General features: G+C 43.2%; 1 protein-coding gene across 8 annotated transcripts in view; it reads left to right on the top strand.

Moving 5' to 3' along the window:
• The window catches only part of iqsec3 (IQ motif and Sec7 domain 3), a 74,498-nt gene that overhangs the window by 36,068 nt on the left and 15,734 nt on the right, over nt 1–22,696 (top strand). For 7 of the 8 annotated variants that reach the window (XM_031898647.1, XM_004912477.4, XM_004912476.4 and 4 more), the window contains exons 3-8: nt 15,328–15,553; nt 17,158–18,155; nt 20,578–20,739; nt 21,118–21,240; nt 22,152–22,318; nt 22,459–22,598. In XM_031898647.1, the coding sequence (XP_031754507.1) occupies nt 15,328–15,553; nt 17,158–18,155; nt 20,578–20,739; nt 21,118–21,240; nt 22,152–22,318; nt 22,459–22,598 (1,816 nt within the window). Of the gene's footprint in view, nt 1–4,205; nt 4,282–15,327; nt 15,554–17,157; nt 18,156–20,577; nt 20,740–21,117; nt 21,241–22,151; nt 22,319–22,458; nt 22,599–22,696 lie in introns of all 8 variants that reach the window. The other variant, XM_031898646.1, reaches the window with a different exon arrangement.

Below are 22,696 nucleotides of genomic sequence, written 5' to 3'. Positions count from 1 at the left end.
GCACCGTAGGGAGTTAAATATGGAAACAATCGCTGTGGTTTAGAGAACAGAGTGGAGATTAAATAAGAGAAGTATTGTCGTTTAGCATCACTATATAGGGCTGATTCACTAAAGTGCGTTCATTTTTATTGCACGCTTTTTTTGCGTTAAAATTGACGCGCAGTTCGCTGCAGTATTACCGCGTGCGTTAAGTCGCGTATCGCATGTGTTAATTTACGCGCAGAAATAACACTAACGCATGATTCACAAACACTTAGACGCGCTAAATATCGCATTAGTCTGTGCGAAAATTAACCCCTACTTGGGCCAGGCGGTAATTATAGAAAAGTACCGTTAATGAGCTTTTGGCAACACAATATGGACTTTGCAGTGGGATCACTTTTGTCATGAAACTCCGCAAGGAGTCAATCTCGGTGTATCTTTGATATTTATTTCTTTTGATTCATTCATCTTTATAATTTCACCAGTTTGTTCAAAATTTACACCTAGAAAATACTCGAGCTTCCCAAGATCTTCCATGTTGAACCTTGTAGGGAGCGTTGCTTTAACATCGCTGAGTAGTGTTTCATTACTGGCAGCAATAATAAGATCAGCAACCCATATCAATAGTATTACTCTCTCATTTCCAGACTGATGTTTACGCCATGGTCTGCTGAATTCTGTACAAATCCACTTGTGCATTGGTAGTTATGTTGCATTGGTAGTTTCTACCTGACCAGTGATCCCCAACCAGTGGCTCCGGGGCAACATGTTGCTCCCCAACCCCTTGGGTGTTGCTCTCAGTGCCCCCAAACCAGGGAGTTATTTTTGAATTCCTGACTTGGGGGCAAGTTTTGGTTGAATAAAAACAAGATTTCCTACCAAATAAAGCCCCTGTAAGCTGATAGGGTGCATAGAGGCTGCCTAATAGCCAATCACAGCCCTTATTTGGCTCCTCCATGAACGTTTATGGTGCTTGTGTTGCTCCCCAGCCCCTTGGATGTTGCTCTCAGTGCCCCCAAACCAGGGAGTTATTTTTGAATTCCTGACTTGGGGGCAAGTTTTGGTTGAATAAAAACAAGATTTCCTACCAAATAAAGCCCCCTGTAAGCTGATAGGGTGCATAGAGGCTGCCTAATAGCCAATCACAGCCCTTATTTGGCTCCTCCATGAACTTTTATGGTGCTTGTGTTGCTCCCCAAGTCTTTTTACATTTGACTGTGGCTCAAAAGTAAGAAAGGGTGGGGACCCCTGATATAGAACATACACTCCTTTCCCTGTAAATGTCTTCATCATCATTTAACAGATCAGTTTGGGTTTGTCTCTCAGTCTTTGTGATAAAACTCCCTAGCCTGTGTTTAAAAACCTTTCCAGTGTGTGTGTAATACACCAGGTATGAGGGACTATTTTTGTCATATACTTTGCCAAGGCTGAATTGCACCTTAAGTGAAATCTGAAGTGAAGATTATTACTCTCCTAGAAGCTCAGACTAAAGGACAGTGCGCTTAATATTTGCTGCCAGTGTCTATTTACGCTCTTGAAAACCAAGTCTAAAATCTATTCAGGGATAAACATTGGGTTAGAACCATTATGCTGACCTAGAACTGTAAGAGGACGACCAGTATGAAAGTGCAACATTGTCAAGAGCTAATAAGGCCAAAAATAGAGCCGAACCTAAAAAAAAGTCTAAGAATCACATATATAAGGGAAAAAAACATTCTCTGAAACACAGCATATTTCCCTAGTCTGATAGTGCTCCAAAAACAGTGGGCCCTGGACAATTTCTCCTATTTGTACCCTGCAAAACAGCCCTAGATGTGAACTTATATATATGGAGCTTTGGCTACTGTACGTGAAGCCCATAGCCACTGCAGGACATCTTGAATGTAGTACAGCCTGTATGATGCACGGCAGCCAACCATCATTGTGTAATATTACTGTGGGGGCTGTAGTCCAATCATCTCCTTTAAAAAATACATGTGAATTGACTTGTCCAAATAGTCAGGGTATTATGGGTGTTGTAGTTCAGTACAACCTTTTCATCTCTACCTATTCCCAAAGCACTCATGGTACATTCTGCAGGTATGATTGGGGGGGTGGGGATAAAAAAGATAAAAACTGACTTCTCTATTGTCGTTATCATTGTGTAATTAACCTGTGTGATTGAGCCAAAAATCATCTGAAGCAAAAGGAAAATAAGAAAATCAATGGTTGTCTCCTTGAAAGAGATGAAAAATTGGAATAGGACAGAAGAAAGAGAGAAAGATTACAAAGAATGGAGGAAAATAAGAAAAAGGAATGAGAGAAGAGAGTAGGGAAGAGGTAGTACTATGATAAGAGAAGGTTAGAATTGTGAATAATGCTTTAATAAATGACCCCTTATAGGTTCTGAGGGTTCTGGTGGGTTCAGACCAAGGAGGGACCATGCCTTATGGTCCGAAGATCATGGCTTTTATTCTGAAATCTTGACTTCTTGCAGGTATTCCGTGGTTATCTGAAAGGAGAAGGAAAGTCATTTTGCCATTTTACTGCCAATAGATTTGCCACATTAGTGCCACCTAGAACCCTATATTTATTCTGCAGATAAACCATAAGTGAGTAACAGCCCTAGAAGCTCCCTCTGATAGCAGCTGCCATTTTAGCTTGGTCTTGGTAGCTTCCTGCTGCAGTTATAGCCTTTGGAAGCTCAGGTCACACATTCCTAAAGGAGGGGGGGGGGGGGAGTTCTTATGCATTCTTATGGGAGTTGGAGCAGGAGAAGGGAGGGAGAGAGGAGAGAACTGAGCAGACTCTGGCCCTAAACCTGAAGGAGCCCTAAAAGAGAGGAAGTCTGATACTGAAGAACATGTTCCCAAAAAGAGACAACAAATCCTGTGTTTCTTTTGATAGAGGTATTTACATAGACCTTTCTGATGAAGCTTACTTAGTTTTTACGTTTCCTTCTCCTTTATCCTAGACTCAGCTAAAGCTTGAAAGGGGGTGGGGCCTGCTCTGACGATGAATGGTATTTAGACATAATGGGGCCTTATATAACTTAGTTAACAGAAGCCTTCTATCTAGGGGCACTGGGAGATTAGCTTGCTGCCTGGTAGTGGGCCTTGCCATCTACTGTAAGTAGGAGGCATTAACTGATCAAAACACCCACTGCCCACCCTTAGTCCACTAGATGCCCCCTGGAATACATAATTCAGGCTAAGGAGAAATATAAGCCACAAGGCCACTATAAATCAATTAGAAGGCAAGTTCAATATAAATCAGGCAGAGACAGCATGCACTTGGTACAATGAGACAGCCTGAGGAGATCTAAGAGGGAAGGCAGGAGCTTGGCAGGACACAATCAAAGTGGGTGATGGAGTGACAGAAAGAGGAGCCTGTACAGCTTGCTAGATAGGCTTTAATTACAGACACAATGAAAACGGGGTGTATAAAGAAACCTATTACTATTAGTATCTAGAAAAGATTATCGATAACATCTACTGACTGCTCAAAGCCAACATCCTGGTTCTTATGAGCAACTGAGGAAGGAGGAGAAAGGAGTTCATCAAATTACCCATTTGAATATAAACCCTCTGTATCATGAGCTCCTCCTTATCCGAAAGCCTGACACATTCAGGAGAAGGGAGGGGTTTGTTTATACAAGGGTCTTGTATCTCTAAGTGTAAAAACAGAAAATGAGGAAAATATGTTTCTTTTAAATTATTTTTATTATTTTTTAAATAAGCAATTATTGGTAGAAGCAGTATTAAGCACCCATCCTATTTATTGTGCTCTGAACAAGGTGTATATAGGCATATATTGCCCTTTTCAGGGGCACTTACCATTTAATGTTGTCCTGTGTATTGCCCCCCCCAGTACTGATTACCAAAGCCAGATTAAGTATTGCTTTTTCCAGTGTTTTTTGCTTCACTCGTCATCCGGGATGTTGGGTTACCAACCAGCTGCTCAGCGGTGTAGAAGCTTCATTGCACACAATACTCTGACATTTTAGACAAAAGGGGTTGACATTCTCAGAAGTGGGCAGAACCATCTGCAATTTATGGGGGGGGTGACATTTAGGTGGAGGCTTTGGAGCAGATTGAAGAACACTCTTGTCCCCCCCCCCCCACCAAGCCTACGTTTATGGTCCCAGGCCTTCAGGATGCGACTGGCAAACAGCAGTAACTGCAATTTATATTGACTTTTGTTCTCTTCTCTCCCCTAACCCGCTGCTGTTTGTCATTGCACAGGCCCAGGCACTGATGTGTCCCAGAATGGATCCCCACGCCCAGCAGGGAAGAGTCATGTCAGCAGAACCCCCCCAAGGTGTGTGTGAGCGGAGCATCGAGTCAAGGCGTCTGCTCACACAGCAACCCCCCTCCCTGGAACAGGACCCTCTGCGCTGGGCTGCAGAGCTTGCACCTTCACCTCATTGGCAGAGCAGCTTGCAGTGCATTGCAGAGCAACATGTTACCCCGCAGAGCATTAAAATACTGTGCAGAGTATTCTAATACTGTGCAGAGCATTCTAATACCATGGCAATAACACTGGCCTGTGCCTTTAAGCACCACGCAGAGCAAAATGGCAGCATGCAGAGGAGACGGCAGCTGTGACTGGCTGGGTGTGTGCCCAATGCCTGACTCTCTCAGGTGACTGTTTAGACTCAGGGTCTGGATTAAGCCTTTTCATTTAACCGATTCAGCCCGCAGGCCGTGGGCCCATAGGGATATCAAGACTCGCAATGGGTCTCATTAATCTCTCTATGGATCGTGCATGAGTTTAAAGTGGGAAATAAACAAATGAATGGCAGTGATACCCAAAGGCATCTTGTTTTGTAATTTACCCCCACCCCAGTCCAATTTTTTACCCATCTTTCTCCCCTAATTCTTTAATCTATTCTGGGAGAGACTGGGGAAGGGGGACTCTTATACTATCTACTCCTCTCAATGTTTCACCCCAAACTCTTCTAGCACAGATAACTCTATAGTACCCTTTACTTTTCTCCAATAATTTCCACCCACATCCCACTCCTCTATTATCAGTCTCATACTCTCCTTGTCCCTCCAGTATTTTACCCCTCCAGCAGTCTCATACTCTCCTTGTCCCTCCAGTATTTTACCCCTCCAGCAGTCTCATACTCTCCACCCCCTCATACTCTCCTTGTCCCTCCAGTATTACTCTTCCAGCAGTCTCATACTCTCCATGTCCCTCCTGTATTTTACCCCTCCAGCAGTCTCATACTCTCCTTGTCCCTCCAGTATTTTACCCCTCCAGCAGTCTCATACTCTCCATGTCCCTCCAGTATTTTACCCCTCCAGCAGTCTCATACTCTCCATGTCCCTCCAGTATTTTACCCCTCCAGCAGTCTCATACTCTCCATGTCCCTCCAGTATTTTACCCCTCCAGCAGTCTCATACTCTCCATGTCCCTCCAGTATTTTACCCCTCCAGCAGTCTCATACTCTCCATGTCCCTCCAGTATTTTACCCCTCCAGCAGTCTCATACTCTCCTTGTCCCTCCAGTATTTTACCCCTCCAGCAGTCTCATACTCTCCATGTCCCTCCTGTATTTTACCCCTCCAGCAGTCTCATACTCTCATTGTCCCTCCAGTATTACTCTTCCAGCAGTCTCATACTCTCGATGTCCCTCCAGTATTTTACCCCTCCAGCAGTCTCATACTCTCATTGTCCCTCCAGTATTTTACCCCTCCAGCAGTCTCATACTCTCCATGTCCATCCTGTATTTTACCCCTCCAGCATTCTCATACTCTCCTTGTCCCTCCAGTATTTTACCCCTCCAGCAGTCTCATACTCTCCTTGTCCCTCCAGTATTTTACCCCTCCAGCAGTCTCATACTCTCCATGTCCCTCCAGTATTTTACCCCTCCAGCAGTCTCATACTCTCCTTGTCCCTCCAGTATTTTACCCCTCCAGCAGTCTCATACTCTCCATGTCCCTCCTGTATTTTACCCCTCCAGCAGTCTCATACTCTCCTTGTCCCTCCAGTATTACTCTTCCAGCAGTCTCATACTCTCCTTGTCCCTCCAGTATTTTACCCCTCCAGCAGTCTCATACTCTCCATGTCCCACCTGTATTTTACCCCTCCAGCAGTCTCATACTCTCCTTGTCCCTCCAGTATTTTACCCCTCCAGCAGTCTCATACTCTCCATGTCCCTCCAGTATTTTACCCCTCCAGCAGTCTCATACTCTCCATGTCCCTCCTGTATTTTACCCCTCCAGCAGTCTCATACTCTCCTTGTCCCTCCAGTATTACTCTTCCAGCAGTCTCATACTCTCCTTGTCCCTCCAGTATTTTACCCCTCCAGCAGTCTCATACTCTCCATGTCCCACCTGTATTTTACCCCTCCAGCAGTCTCATACTCTCCTTGTCCCTCCAGTATTTTACCCCTCCAGCAGTCTCATACTCTCCATGTCCCTCCAGTATTTTACCCCTCCAGCAGTCTCATACTCTCCTTGTCCCTCCAGTATTTTACCCCTCCAGCAGTCTCATACTCTCCATGTCCCTCCAGTATTTTACCCCTCCAGCAGTCTCATACTCTCCTTGTCCCTCCAGTATTACTCTTCCAGCACAGGTTAGTCTCAAACTCTACACCCACCCTTTTCTCATCCATCATATGTACAGTAGTTTTACATATCCTTCTTTGCTGTCATTTATCGCTCCCCAATACCGCACTCAACCCTACCTTTGGGTTGGACATTACTCCCAGAATCAAACACCCTACTGAAACCTATGGGTGCAGCAAGGATAATCTGGGGGGAGGAAGGGTTTCCAATGCAGTTTTGCTAATGCCTCATTTAACGTCTTATTTATAGTCATGGAAGCTCAGTCATCGAAGGTCAAATTGATTGATATTTTTGGAACTATATTTTTGGACCTATGAGTGAATGGCTGATAGAATACAGCATGCCTATGTCTGTACTCCTGATATGAGCTAAGTGGCTTGATGCTTTGAATGTTGTGGGTCTAAGTGTGCCCCCTCATTGGGCCTCAACATTTTAAGTTTCAAGCCACGTGGACTCCACCCTCTGATTTTGTCCTTTCTCTTGCTAGTAATGAACCTTTTGCCCTATCTCCTATGAATAACTCTCTACTGTTATTAATTCACTTACCCACCTACACAAGCAAAAAACCTCTTCAAAAAACCTCTTCTGTACCCCAGACTTATATATATATATATATATATATAAATATATAATATATATATCAAGGATATAGTCACTGGACCCCATGATTATTTAAGCCCCCCCCCCCCCTCTGGTGGGCCCTCTATAATATTAGGCCCCCAGCAATTACAGGGTCTATTTCTCCTTTTGCCCATTTATTTACCCATAATGCCTAATTCTAACACCCTACAGTGTTATTCTCAGAGCAGGCAGCAATTGTCCATTCTCTTTATTGTTCTATATGGCATTCGCTAGCATGGCACGCCTACATTGCTGCACATTTGTCAGTGAACATACGTGATTGTGTGTATATATGTTACTCTGTATGCATGCAGCCGTGTTGCGCTTTTCCATATTTCCATAGTATTAAAATGAACATATGTACCAATCAATAAGTATTTGTGTCCCTGTGATATATATATATCTATATATATAGATGTGTATCTATATATAGCTGTGTCGGGGAATATACACCTATATATATATATTTTATAAATGTGTTTCTTTATATATATATGTATCAATGTGCAAATAATAAAAGGCCATAATTACACATCTGCTTGTGTCTTTGCTGCTGTTCTTCCATTGGCTGCATTCATGTGTGTGTGTCTTGTCGGTCCCAGTTCCATTGTACTGTGTGTTCATGTAGGGGGGAAGCAAGATGTATGGCAGGGAGATATTTAATATTATGCAGTTATCCAAAAAAAATAGATTTATGTTTCAAAGGCAAGAATAGTAATAGGGGGTAATTTACAAGGACCCTGGCCAAAAGTGCAAGAGGTACCCCTTAGCTCTCATACACAGAGCACTTCAGACTTGCCCCCACCACCAGTGTGCCTCCCCCTGCCCGCCCCTCATGAATACATTGCTGCCGAACACAGAAACCCTGTATTTATTGGGGTAGCCTCCAAAATGGAGCTCAGAGACCTGCTGCCAATCTTCTAGGCCGAATGCAAAGAAATAGAGCATTGCTCCCATTTTTGGCACTTTAAATTCTAGTAACAATTCTAGGTGGCGGTTCATAGACTCCCAAACCATAAGCAGCATTCAAATCAGTATATGGGGGGGCCGGTTCAGAGTAAATGTTGGATTATACCATTGCTATAGAACAGGGGTCCCCAACCTTTTTTACTCGTGAGCCTCAGTCAAATGTAAAAAGACTTGGAGAGCAACACAAGCACCATAAACGTTCATGGAGGAGCCAAATAAGGGCTGTGATTGGCTATTAGGCAGCCTCTATGCACCCTATCAGCTTACAGGGGGCTTTATTTGGTAGGAAATCTTGTTTTTATTCAACCAAAACTTGCCCCCAAGTCAGGAATTCAAAAATAACTCCCTGGTTTGGGGGCACTGAGAGCAACATCCAAGGGGTTGGGGAGCAACATGTTGCCCCCGAGCCACTGGTTGGGGATCACTGCTATATAAGGACCACTAATGATTTTGCATTCTGTAATATCGTCCAACCATAATTTGTGCAGGTCTTCCAACAGTTGATTTGACAAATCAAATTAAACTCTAGTGGGATCACATCCAAATCAATGGGGCAAAAAGAGATACACAACTAATCAATGACTCTGAGGTTTGTTTTGGATTATTGATTGATTCAAAGTGCACAAACCTCCCTGGCCCTTTCTCTATCTGGCTAACTGCCCTACAGGACCATAAGCCAGATGTAGTGGTGGGCCTTTGTAAAATACATGCCACCCTTGTCTTTGCTTATGTATGTTAGGGAACTCTTCTGGATCTGCACCCTTGCAAATGTTCTAGGTTCAACTTCCCACACTTTCCAACACATTCCCCCTAGGCTTAAAGTGCCATGTTTCTTCTTCAGTCCCAAGTTAATCTATGAAACCGGTACATCATGTCTTCTAGTGCTCCTTCAGCCTTACCTACACATGTTAATAATAACAGAAGCAGGATTGCTCCTAATAAATAAAAGCTGATGAGCTGGGCATGATCCGGGGGCATTCGTGAACCCCAAGGGAATTTTGGGATATAGTTACACCTATTGTTCATATTAGGAGTAATTTCAGTACCAGATTTTCATGGTCTTGGACCTCAAGGAAGAAATAATAGTGCATGAATTACCAGTATTGTATAGGGCAGCGGTTCTCAACCTGTGGGTCGGGACCCCTTTGGGGGTGGATCGACCCTTTCACAGGGGTCGCCTAAGACCATGGGAAAACACATATTTCCAATGGGCTTAGGAATAATTTTATGGTTGGGGGTCACCACAACATGAGGAACTGTATTAAAGGGTCGCGGCATTAGGGAGGTTGAGAACCACTGCTCTAGATGATGTACCCCATTCATGGGGATACAGATGGGTGCAAAACAGTCATTGCATGACCTGGCTGCAGCCCATGCTTTATATTTAGCTCCTTATTGCCCAGTATGGAAGTTCCTGGGTATGTATATCACAAGGGAGTTTCACGATAAAGCTATTCATGTGCTCAACTTGAATGGATTAGCTTCAGTTTCCCAGTTAAGCTAAAAAAAATCATATCTTCATTCACTCATGTTGAACAAGGGGTTATACTTACCCTTTAACGGAGAAACTCTGCACTATACTCTTTTGGATAGTGCTGGCAGTTTCTGTATCTACTTTACTATCCTTTATGGGCATGTATTCCACCTTCCACCTCATTTAATTGTCAGTAAAACCTTCTCCTCCTGAACTGCCTTGGGGACTCCAAAACTAAACATAACTACCCCTCCTTTGTGCCATGCCGGGGGGCATTAACATGTAACGCTAATGCCAGTTGGCAGCTGCTGAGCAGGCTTTCTGGGTGCCAAGAGGAACGTTCTGAGGCTGCTGAATGTGTACGTTGATGATTTCTTTTGGGGTTATACAATAGCAGGGGCAAAGTTTACTAACCATTCTATTAACCCACTTACAGCCAATTAGGAGGTAGCATTTGCTGGTCTGCTGTTTAAAAGTAAACATCTGATTGGGTTGCCATGGGTTACTAGGACTTGAGCAGAATTCTATTCCTTCTATCTACCACAGCCAGCCTTTCTGACCCTCTGTTTGTTCCTCTCTACTATATAGAAAGAGCTCCAGGGTATACCAACCAATTAACAACCAATAAAATATATAGCAACTAATATGCAGTTAGAGTAAAGAAACATGTGTTGCTATGGGGTAACAGAACCCTTATTTCTATAAGTGAACTCTGAGGCCTAGAGCAAAGGCACCCCCCTTTCCCACCTCTGTTCTGCCCCCAATAAGGGGTAATTATATCTTAGTTGGGATCAAGTACAGGTACTGTTTTATTATTACAGAGAAAAGGGAATCATTTAACCATGAAATAAACCCAATAGGGCTGTTCTGCCCCAATAAGGGGTAATTATATCTTAGTTGGGATCAAGTACAGGTACTGTTTTATTATTACAGAGAAAAGGGAATCATTTAACCATTAAATAAACCCAATAGGGCTGTTCTGCCCCCAATAAGGAGTAATTATATCTTAGTTGGGATCAAGTACAGGTACTGTTTTATTATTACAGAGAAAAGGGAATCATTCAACCATTAAATAAACCCAATAGGGCTGTTCTGCCCCCAATAAGGGGTAATTATATCTTAGTTGGGATCAAGTACAGGTACGGTTTTATTATTACAGAGAAAAGGGAATCATTTAACCATTAAATAAACCCAATAGGGCTGTTCTGCCCCCAATAAGGAGTAATTATATCTTAGTTGGGATCAAGTACAGGTACTGTTTTATTATTACAGAGAAAAGGGAATCATTCAACCATTAAATAAACCCAATAGGGCTGTTCTGCCCCCAATAAGGGGTAATTATATCTTAGTTGGGATCAAGTACAGGTACGGTTTTATTATTACAGAGAAAAGGGAATCATTTAACCATTAAATAAACCCAATAGGGCTGTTCTGCCCCCAATAAGGGATAATTATATCTTAGTTGGGATCAAGTACAGGTACTGTTTTATTATTACAGAGAAAAGGGAATCATTTAACCATTAAATAAACCCAATAGGGCTGTTCTGCCCCAATAAGGGGTAATTATATCTTAGTTGGGATCAAGTACAGGTACTGTTTTATTATTACAGAGAAAAGGGAATCATTTAACCATTAAATAAACCCAATAGGACTGTTCTGCCCCAATAAGGGGTAATTATATCTTAGTTGGGATCAAGTACAGGTACTGTTTTATTATTACAGGGAAAAAGGAAATCATTTTTAAAAATTAGAATTATTTGCTTATGATGGAGTCTATGGGAGACGGCGTTTCCGAAATTCTGAACTTTTTGGATAATGGGTTTCCAGATCTCATACCTGTATTTGTAATTTTGCAGTTTAACAATAGCATTAACTGCCACTTATGCAGGGCCCATTCATAGTATGACATCTATGCCCCACCTTCTGGGATCTTATGGGCCACAACCAGTTGGGCACCACTGACACAATGCAGGGAATATTCAATATATAATTTTATTGGAAAATAGATTTCCATGAGCCGGAGACCCTGCTCTGGTCTTGTTCCTTTACAAGGTGGCGCAACTGAGAGCCTAGTAGAGTGGCTCCTACTAGTTTGTCCGTGCTGAATACAATATCAGAATGTATACAGTCTTATTGTCTTGAGATGCTAATGAAATCTCACTTCCCAGTTGGTTACAGTAGGTTGCCATAGAGACAGTCCGGCACCGGTCCAGTCAGAAGCACCCTCCCCAGTGACCACTATTATCACAGGAGCACATTCCAGCAAGCAATTTCACACCAATATAACAGATAGAAATGAAGTAAAACTGCAATAGTAACCATGGCAACATGATGTTCAATACGGAAAGTACCATTTCATATTATTTTTTATTATGAGCACAAAACCTGCCCTTGTACATGAATTCCCTTTAGGCATTTTGGTGAGGCAAGCAATATGGAAGTCCCCATGTCAATGCAGAGTAATAGGTACAAACAGAAGGTGTGGGGCTTACAATAAGCAGTAAGCATCAGGAATCATATAGGTTTGCACCCCAAAAGCAGAGGAATATTGGGTGGTGGCACCCCCCAGAGTTGTATTTTGGGAGCTCAGTAATCCCCAGGAACGTTGGCCAATCCCATTGATTGTTGGCAGCAAGTGATGCTCTAGAGCAGTGGCTTTCAGACTTCTTCACTTTTGGTCCAGCAATGGCACAGGGATCCCTTAGCCCAGTGATCCCCAACCAGTGGCTCCGGGGCAACATGTTGCTCCCCAACCCCTTGGATGTTGCTCTCAGTGCCCCCAAACCAGGGAGTTATTTTTGAATTCCTGACTTGGGGGCAAGTTTTGGTTGAATAAAAACAAGATTTCCTACCAAATAAAGCCCCCTGTAAGCTGATAGGGTGCATAGAGGCTGCCTAATAGCCAATCACAGCCCTTATTTGGCTCCTCCATGAACTTTTATGGTGCTTGTGTTGCTCCCCAAGTCTTGACTGTGGCTCACCAATAAAAAAGGTTGGGGATCCCTGCCTTAGCCAGTAACAAGGCTATAGATATATGAAATTACAATTTAGCCATTGTTCCAAGAATTATCTAGGAGAGCAAATAAGTGCTCACCTCCAAATCTTAAGGTCCCCATACACGGGCCGATTGTAGCTGCAGATATGGGTCCCTTGGACGTACGTCCCAGGGACGGGTCCGATTGCCATCTTGGAGTCAGGAAGGAATTATTTCCCCTCTGTGGCAAATTAGAGAGGCTTCAGATGGGTTTTTTGCCTTCCTCTAGATCAACTAGTAGTTAGGCAGGTTATATATAGTCATTATGGTTGAACGTAATGGACGTACGTCTTTTTTCAACCTCACTTACTATGTTACTATGTATAAGTGTTGGAAGCTCAGTGATCCCCTGGACAGTAGGAATTGTAGGAGCTTGGAATGCAGAAAGACAGTTGGTCGCTCAATGATCTTCTTGGGTGAGGCGGCTCTTCTTGGCCTGGGAACAGAACAAGAAAGGCAGCTCAGAACCATATTTAGACCATTCTTCCAGGAGTTTTGAAGGCCAAGACTTTTATCACAGTCTCCATAATCTGCTGTCCAGAACAAAAGGTTCATTCCAGTAGTGGAATATTTCCCATTCAGCATTGAGTGACCCGTTTGGCTTTCCATGGGCTGCCCCGGGGCTGCCTTCAGCTCTCACATCTTGCATTAACTTCCAAATTGGAGGCCATTTTTTATTCAGGGACCCAGCAGTATTAAGTAGCATAATATGGAATCCGGAATGGCGGATATGTTAAAGAGACAAGCTTTGGCTTTATCCCCCCGTATGATGCGGGGGGGGGGGGGGGGTTGCACACAAGGAATATTTATGCACATTTTCCAGGTCACTGGCTTTTCTAGGAAGCTGCTTATCAAGCTGAAGCAGAAATGGTTTGATTTTCTGCCTAAAATGTATTTGCGCGACAGTTTTCAAGTACATGTTTTAACCTACATTGATTTTTATGGCTATAGCCAAATAGCTAAGTATCTATTTTTTTATGACTTTATCTATAGCCAAGTGTCTGGGCCTAGTCTAATCTCTATTTAAAGGGCCACTATACCTAAAAATGTTCTCTGCTACGGCTATAAGCAAACTTTGGAGACCTGTTCCTACTGAACTGTGCTTAGTAAAAGGGAATCCCTATGCTGGTTTTATCGTCTCTCCCTGTACAGGCTATGAGCAAACGTAGGGGGCTGTTCCTGCTGAATTGTGCTTAGTACAGGGGAATCCCTATGCTGGTTTTATCGTCTCTCCCTGTACAGGCTATGAGCAAACTTAGGGGGCTGTTCCTGCTGAATTGTGCTTAGTACAGGGGAATCCCTATGCTGCTATAGTTTTATGGTATCTCTCTGTACAGGCTATGAGCAAACGTAGGGGGCTGTTCCTGCTGAATTGTGTTTAGTACAGGGGAATCCCTATGCTGCCATAGTTTTATGGTATCTCTCTGTACAGGCTATGAGCAAACTTAGGGGGCTGTTCCTGCTGAATTGTGCTTAGTACAGGAGAATCCCTATGTGCCATAGTTTTATGGTATCTCTCTGTACAGGCTATGAGCAAACTTAGGGGGCTGTTCCTGCTGAATTGTGCTTAGTACAGGGGAATCCCTATGTGCCATAGTTTTATGGTATCTCTCTGTACAGGCTATGAGCAAACTTAGGGGGCTGTTCCTGCTGAATTGTGCTTAGTACAGGGGAATCCCTATGTGCCATAGTTTTATGGTATCTCTCTGTACAGGCTATGAGCAAACTTAGGGGGCTGTTCCTGCTGAATTGTGCTTAGTACAGGGGAATCCCTATGTGCCACAGTTTTATGGTATCTCTCTGTACAGGCTATGAGCAAACTTAGGGGGCTGTTCCTGCTGAATTGTGCTTAGTACAGGGGAATCCCTATGTGCCATAGTTTTATGGTATCTCTCTGTACAGGCTATGAGCAAACTTAGGGGGCTGTTCCTGCTGAATTGTGCTTAGTACAGGGGAATCCCTATGTGCCATAGTTTTATGGTATCTCTCTGTACAGGCTATGAGCAAACTTAGGGGGCTGTTCCTGCTGAATTGTGCTTAGTACAGGGGAATCCCTATGTGCCATAGTTTTATGGTATCTCTCTGTACCGGCACAAGTCCTTACCCCCATACCAAATAGGGGTCATTTAGTGGCTTGCCTTGATAGAGTTTTGTCTGTTTTCAACCCAAATCAACTATGCTCTCCGGAGAAGTCTCTGGTTCCCCCAATGCCTCGCGGGTGTGTTAATCAGATGTGTACTTGTATAATCAGACTCTTTTTTTAGAGCTTATTAGGGCAAATCAGCATTTCTGATTAGTAAAAATGATGCATTTAGTTCATTTATACCAGACATCAAAGCAAGTAGGTCTGTTCTTCAGGCATTTTTATCTTTTATCCGGTGAAACTTTTCATTCCTCAGGCACCTTTACTGTTTCAATTAATGTCATACTTGCTTAAGTCTTACATTGACTTCACCTTCTTAATTGCTTTTGAATATTTTGAATAATAGTCAAACATGCAATGTCCAATGGTGGGGGTACGTTGATGATTTATGTTTTCCTATGAGGGACTAATGACTGTTTAAAAGGCTAAAACAAATTGAGGTGCCAATAATTTCGATCCGGTTCCATATTGGACTGGTCATTTGTTTCCCTGAAATCTTGTATAGAGTTATAAGCTGAGCTGATTATTTTTCCCTGGTGAATTTATAGTGATGAATCTGCCAATAAGAAGATGATCTGTTCGGCACTGGAGACCCAGGACCACGAAAAGCCCACCAATCACAAGCCAGCCGGAGAGGAGGAACAAGCGAGTGAAGCTGGTCTTCACCACACAGATTCGCCAGTAAGAATACAGAGAGGGAAGGGGCCAACCAGCTGCTCACATACGACCAACAACACGGATTATGAACTCCCTCTGGATCTCAAGAACAAGCAGGTTATGGTTTCATTCTACTCCAAGTCTATGGTGAAAAAAAAATAGTGAAAACAATCAGGGTTCCCAGGATTGGTAAACAAGATCAATAATGGCATCTGGGGTGGTACAGATATGGGTACAGTAACTGTACATGATCCCAACTAAGATATAATTACCCCTTATTGGGGCAGAACAGTCCTATTGGGTTTATTTAATGGTTAAATGATTCCCTTTTCTCTGTAATAATAAAACAGTACCTGTACTTGATCCCAACTAAGATATAATTACCCCTTATTGGGGGCAGAACAGCCCTATTGGGTTTATTTAATGGTTAAATGATTCCCTTTTCTCTGTAATAATAAAACAGTACCTGTACTTGATCCCAACTAAGATATAATTACCCCTTATTGGGGCAGAACAGCCCTATTGGGTTTATTTAATGGTTAAATGATTCCCTTTTCTCTGTAATAATAAAACAGTACCTGTACTTGATCCCAACTAAGATATAATTACCCCTTATTGGGGGCAGAACAGCCCTATTGGGTTTATTTAATGGTTAAATGATTCCCTTTTCTCTGTAATAATAAAACAGTACCTGTACTTGATCCCAACTAAGATATAATTACCCCTTATTGGGGGCAGAACAGCCCTATTGGGTTTATTTAATGGTTAAATGATTCCCTTTTCTCTGTAATAATAAAACAGTAACTGTACTTGATCCCAACTAAGATATAATTACCCCTTATTGGGGCAGAACAGCCCTATTGGGTTTATTTAATGGTTAAATGATTCCCTTTTCTCTGTAATAATAAAACAGTACCTGTACTTGATCCCAACTAAGATATAATTACCCCTTATTGGGGCAGAACAGCCCTATTGGGTTTATTTCATGGTTAAATGATTCCCTTTTCTCTGTAATAATAAAACAGTACCTGTACTTGATCCCAACTAAGATATAATTACCCCTTATTGGGGCAGAACAGCCCTATTGGGTTTATTTCATGGTTAAATGATTCCCTTTTCTCTGTAATAATAAAACAGTAACTGTACTTGATCCCAACTAAGATATAATTACCCCTTATTGGGGGCAGAACAGCCCTATTGGGTTTATTTAATGGTTAAATGATTCCCTTTTCTCTGTAATAATAAAACAGTACCTGTACTTGATCCCAACTAAGATATAATTACCCCTTATTGGGGCAGAACAGCCCTATTGGGTTTATTTCATGGTTAAATGATTCCCTTTTCTCTGTAATAATAAAACAGTACCTGTACTTGATCCCAACTAAGATATAATTACCCCATACCTGTATATATATGATTTATGATAGATCATTTGTAGACCCCAAGTTGCCATAAACGGGACTTCCTTTATCTTGACCTTCCTATCTTTTTCTGTTGGATACTATTAGGCACAGTGGGGGTTGAGGTCTTTATTTATACTCAATATACCATCTCTATCCAGAAACATGCCAGTTTTTTTGAAATTCTAGAGTTTTGTCCCCTTCTGAGGCCTGTAAGCTTGTTAGGTAGGAATAATTTGAGCATCAGGTTGAACTTGATCAATATTAACTTGAAGAGATGTCCTACATGGCATAGTCATATAATCCCCCTTCTTGTTACAGATTGAAATGTTAGAGCACAAATATGGAGGTCATTTGGTGTCCAGACGAGCAGCATGCACAATCCAGACAGCCTTTAGGCAGTACCAGCTCAGCAAAAACTTTGAGAAGATCCGAGACTCCCTGCTGCAGAGCCGCTTGCCCCGGCGAATCTCTCTGCGCAAGGTGCGGGTGCATAATCCAGAGAGCATTCCTCCGGCTGAGAAGGCTTTGTTGGATAGTTACAACCTGATGGGAATTCCATTGGTTCGTTCACCATCCCTCCCTGCTACTATTAGTGGGGCACTGACAGAGCTGGAAGACTCCTTCACTGAGCAGGTTCAGGCTCTGGCTAAGTCAATCGATGATGCCCTCAGCACTTGGAGCCTGAAGACCATGTGTGCCTTCCCTGAGGCTGGGTCCTACCAAATTCGAGAAGCATTTATGCAGCAAAACCCAGAGCTGGAGCCGCCCAAGATGGAGGAGAGAGAGACTGAAGAAGGCCAACTTGGGACTCTGCCCAAAAGCAGTAGTACATTGATGATGGCCTTCAGAGATGTCACAGTTCAGATAGACAACAACAACATTTCTGTTTCTTCATCCACCTCGCTTTCTATGTCCAACTGCTTGGCTGGATCTCAGACCCCAAAGCCCAACGAAGACCGGGTTTGCGGAGAAGTGGCTTCAGAACCCTCACCTACTCAGGAGGCTTTGACTCATGATAATCACATTGCACAGAACTCCTTCCCAGAAGTCAATGGGGATGGCATAGGAAGGGAGTTGGTAGGGCCCATACAAACTGAAGGTGAAGCCACCGACCTCTCTGAGCAGCTCAGCAGCAGTAGTACCTCCACTTCTGCCAAATCTGTCTCTGAGGTTTCTTCTAAGGAAGCCTTGCAGGCCATGATCCTCAGCCTTCCCCGGTATTCTTGCGAAAATCCAGCCAGCTGCCGGTCCCCGACCCTGTCCACCGATACCATGAGGAAGCGGCTCTACCGCATTGGGCTTAATCTCTTCAATGTGTGAGGAACAGAATTAGGAAATTTCTCAATTACTTGTTTGGAATTGTTTAAATAAATGGGACTTAGACTTAGAGGTTCAGGCCACTAAAGGGCCAATAAAGCCCTATCAATAAACCTAATAAAGGTCTCGTAATTAGAGATGCACCGAACCCACCCTGATGAATTCTGCCGAATCCTGAACCGAATCCAAATTACGATCGGAAGGGGTTTAAAATACATGCAAGGCGAAATTTTTTCCCCCTGACCATTTAACCCTTTCTGAATGCTAATTACCATATGATCATTTCTGCTAATTAGGATTTGGATTCCGTTCGGCCGAAAACCGAATCCTTCAAAAAAGGAAACCGGATTCGACCCAAATCCCAAACCGAATCCGGGAACCCACTTTTTTGGGTTCGGCCGAACCCACCCTGATGAATTCTGCCGAATCTCGAACCAAATCCAAATTAGGATTGGAAGGGGTTAAAAATACACGCAAGGCGAATTTTTTTCCCCCTGACCATTTAACCATTTCTGAATTCTAATTAGCATATGATAATTTATGCTAATTAGGATTCGGTTCGGCCGGGACCGTGTATTCGGCTGAATCCTTCAAAAAAAAAAAAAGCCTGGATTCGACCCAAATCCCAAACCTAATCCGTGGACCCAGTTTTTTGGGTTCGGTCGAACCCACCCTGATGGATTCTGCCGAATGCGAATTAGGATCGGAAGGGGTTAAAAATACACAATTTTTTTCCCCCTGACCATTTAACCCTTTCTGAATGCTAATTAGCATATGATAATTTATGCTAATTGGGATTCGTTCGGCTGGGACCATCGATCCAGTCAAAACCGAATCTTTTAACAAAAAGCTTGGTTTCGGCCCGAATCTGGGAACCCACCCTGATGGATTCTTCCGAATCCAGAACCGAATCCTAATTAACATATGCTAATTAGGATCGGAAGGGGTTAAAAATACGCGCAAGGCGAATTTTTTTTCCCCCTGACCATTGAACCCTTTCGAATGCTAATTAGCATATGATAATTTATGCTAATTAGCATTTGGATTCGGTCTGGCTGGGTCCATGGATTCAGTCGAAACCGAATCCTTCAAAAAAGCCTGGATTCGACCCAAATCCCGAACCGAATCCGGGAACCCACTTTTTTGGGTTCGGTCGAACCCACCATGATGGATTCTGCTGAATGCCAAACCGGATCCTAATTAGCCTATTCTAAATAGGACCGGAAGGGGTTAAAAATACACGCAAGGAGAAATTTTTTCCCCCTGACCATTGAACCCTTTCGAATGCTAATTAGCATATGATAATTTATGCTAATTAGCATTCGGATTTGGTCCAGCCGGGTCCGTGGATTTGGCCGAAAACCGAATCCATCAAAAAAGCCTGGATTTGAACCAAATCCAGGAACCCACTTTTTTGGGTTCGGTCAAACACACCCCGATGGATTCTGTCGAGTCCCGAACGGAATCCTAATTAGCCTATGCTAATTAGGACCGGAAGGGGTTAAAAATATACACAAGGTGAAATTTTTTCCCCCCTGACCATGGAACCCTTTTGAATGCTAATTAGCATATGATAATTTATGCTAATTAAAATTTGGATTCAGTTCGGCCGGGTCTGTGGATTTGGCCGAAACCGAATCCTTCAAAAAAAGCCTGGATTCGACCCAAATCCCGAACCAAATCGGGGAACCCACTTTTTGGGTTCGGCCAAACCCACCCTGATGGATTCTGCCAAATCCCGAATCTTAATTAACATATACTAATTAGGATCGGAAGGGGTTAAAAATACACGCAAGGTGAATTTTTTTCCCCTGACCATTGAACCCTTTCGAATGCTAATTAGCATATGATAATTTATGCTAATAAGAATTCGGATTCAGTTCGGGCCGAAACCGAATCCTTCAAAAAAAGCCTGGATTCCACCCAAATCTTTTTTGTGTTCGGTCGAACCCACCCTGATGGATTCTGTCGAATCCCAAAACTGAATCCTAATTAGCCTATGCTAATTAGGACTGTTAATTAGCATATGATAATTTATGCTAATTAGGATTTGGATTTGGCCGAAACCTTCAAAAACAGCCTGGATTCAGCCCGAGTCCCGAACCGGATCTGGCATTCGGTGCATCCCTACTCATAATATAGGTCATGTATTAAAACCTATTCTACCTTTTGTTTTTATAACTATAAACTGTGTGGGGGGGGTTTAATATAAAGATAAATGTAATATTTATTTAATATTAAGATAAAACTGATGTGTAGCCACGTTTATTGGGAATAACAGAAATGTAGATGTATACTATGGGCAATAAAGACCTTCAGATCTGCCCTGCTGCCCTCATACCAGGAGATCACAAAACCAGGCAATTTCTAGGGCAATATTGTCCGTCTGCGGTTCTGATAATGGTTGTTCTGTTTCTGCAGTAATCCCGACAAGGGCATCCAGTTCCTCATCTCTCGAGGTTTTATTCCCGACACCCCCATTGGGGTGGCCCATTTCCTGCTGCAGAGGAAAGGCCTGAGCCGTCAGATGATTGGGGAATTTCTTGGGAATAGCAAGAAGCAGTTCAACCACGATGTCCTGGAGTAAGTGATACCGTAACGTTTACCCCAAAGGGCTTTGACTGGTTCCACTTGTCCTTCACCTTGATCATTGCAGATGTTGATTACCCAAGTTCTACTGGTTGTTCTTTCTGCACTGGTAACAGAAAATGTGTGGTAAATGTAATGTCCCTGGGAGAAGAATGGACAGGTCCATGGAGGATGGTATATCTTGGCCATACCCAACAGATAAGCTGGACTAGAGATTTCCATCATGTAGCAGTATCCTGTAAGGCAGAACCATCTCATTGTCTGGGGATTTTGGAGGTTTTAGTTCTTGATAATATTTCAGATGATATGTCATTCACAGTCATATTTGCCCCTCCAGTGGAGATACTTTCAGCTCTTATGTTTCTTGTGCAGCTGCGTTGTGGATGAAATGGATTTCTCCAACATGGAACTGGACGAGGCTCTGCGAAAATTCCAGGCTCATATCCGGGTACAGGGTGAAGCTCAGAAAGTAGAGCGATTGATTGAAGCCTTTAGGTAAGCATAGGCAGATATACGACTGGTTGCTTAACCTGCCCATCAAAGAGTGAAGCGTAATTATTAGGCTAAAGGTCCCCATACACGAGATCGCCAAGCAAGCAGATCTTCACCCAATATCCCTACCTACGGGTGGGCGATATTGGGGAACGTGTAGGCTAATTCGATCGTTTGGCCTTGGGGCCAAACGATCGAATTATATTGGCGGCAATAAGGCAGTCGGTTTGGGGAAGGCATCAACGAGCCGATGCGATCCCCGATCCGACTGAATTTTCTAAAGGTCCCCATACACGTTAAGATTCGCTCGCTTGGCGAGATCACCAAGTGAGCGGATCTTCACCCAATATCCCCACCTACGGGTGGGCGATATTTGGGAGCATGTAGGCTAATTTGATTGTTTGGCCCTGGGGCCAAACGATCAAATTATATTGGCGGCAATGGGGCAGTTGGTTCGGGGACCGCATCAACGAGCCAATGCGGTCCCCGATCCGACTGAATTTTCTAACCTAGCCGATCGATATCTGCCCAATTTCAGGCCAGATATTGGTCAGGCAGGCCCCTCCTTTCTGCCCCTACAGGGGCCGATAAGCTGCCGAATAGGTCCAAGGGACCAATATCGGCAGCTACAAATGGCCCGTGTATGGGGACCTTAACTTGGGTTAGAATTAGTATTTGGATAAATAACTTGAGGTGGGTCATGCAGTTTAAGGGGTCTTCGGTCTGGACCTAGCCAGATAATCACTTGATGTGATGAGATTTGCTAAGCAGACCAATTGTGATAAATGTAAACATCAATAAAGTAAAAACCCATTAGATGGGACACATGGGGACAGATTTGGGAGTTTCTGAATGCATTCCCCCAGACTTGGGATGTGTCTATATTCTGATCACTTTATGTTTCTTCTGCACAGTCAGCGTTACTGTATGTGTAATCCGGAAATTGTACAACAGTTCCACAACCCGGACACCATCTTCATCTTAGCCTTTGCAATCATCTTGTTGAACACCGACATGTACAGTCCAAGCATAAAACCAGACCGTAAGATGATGCTGGAGGATTTCATCAGGAACCTAAGAGGTAAATGCCACCATCAAAGCAAGGGGATGGAATGTAGTATTAGGTTAATGTGGTGGGGGTTGGAGGTCCTACAAGAGTTGTTTGTCTGCTGTTTGCCTGTAATGGTATATGGCTGGTCCAAGCTCTTCCTGTTCTGACAGGAGTAGATGACGGGGCTGACATTCCAAAGGATATGGTGGTTGGCATCTACGAGCGAATACAACAGAAAGAGTTAAAATCAAACGAGGATCATGTGACCTATGTGACCAAGGTGGAAAAGTCCATTGTGGGCATGAAAAGTGTAAGTCTTGTGTGTGGTTTAACTTAAACCAATAAAGTGGAATGATTAAAGAAAAAGAGAACCCTATGAAGCCTTTAGAGAATAGGACACTCTAGAGC

Source organism: Xenopus tropicalis, chromosome 3, assembly GCF_000004195.4.
Source record: "Xenopus tropicalis strain Nigerian chromosome 3, UCB_Xtro_10.0, whole genome shotgun sequence".
Taxonomy (NCBI): domain Eukaryota; kingdom Metazoa; phylum Chordata; class Amphibia; order Anura; family Pipidae; genus Xenopus; species Xenopus tropicalis.
The sequence above is the reverse complement of the archived record's forward strand: the minus strand, read 5'-3'. Positions and strand labels throughout refer to the sequence as shown.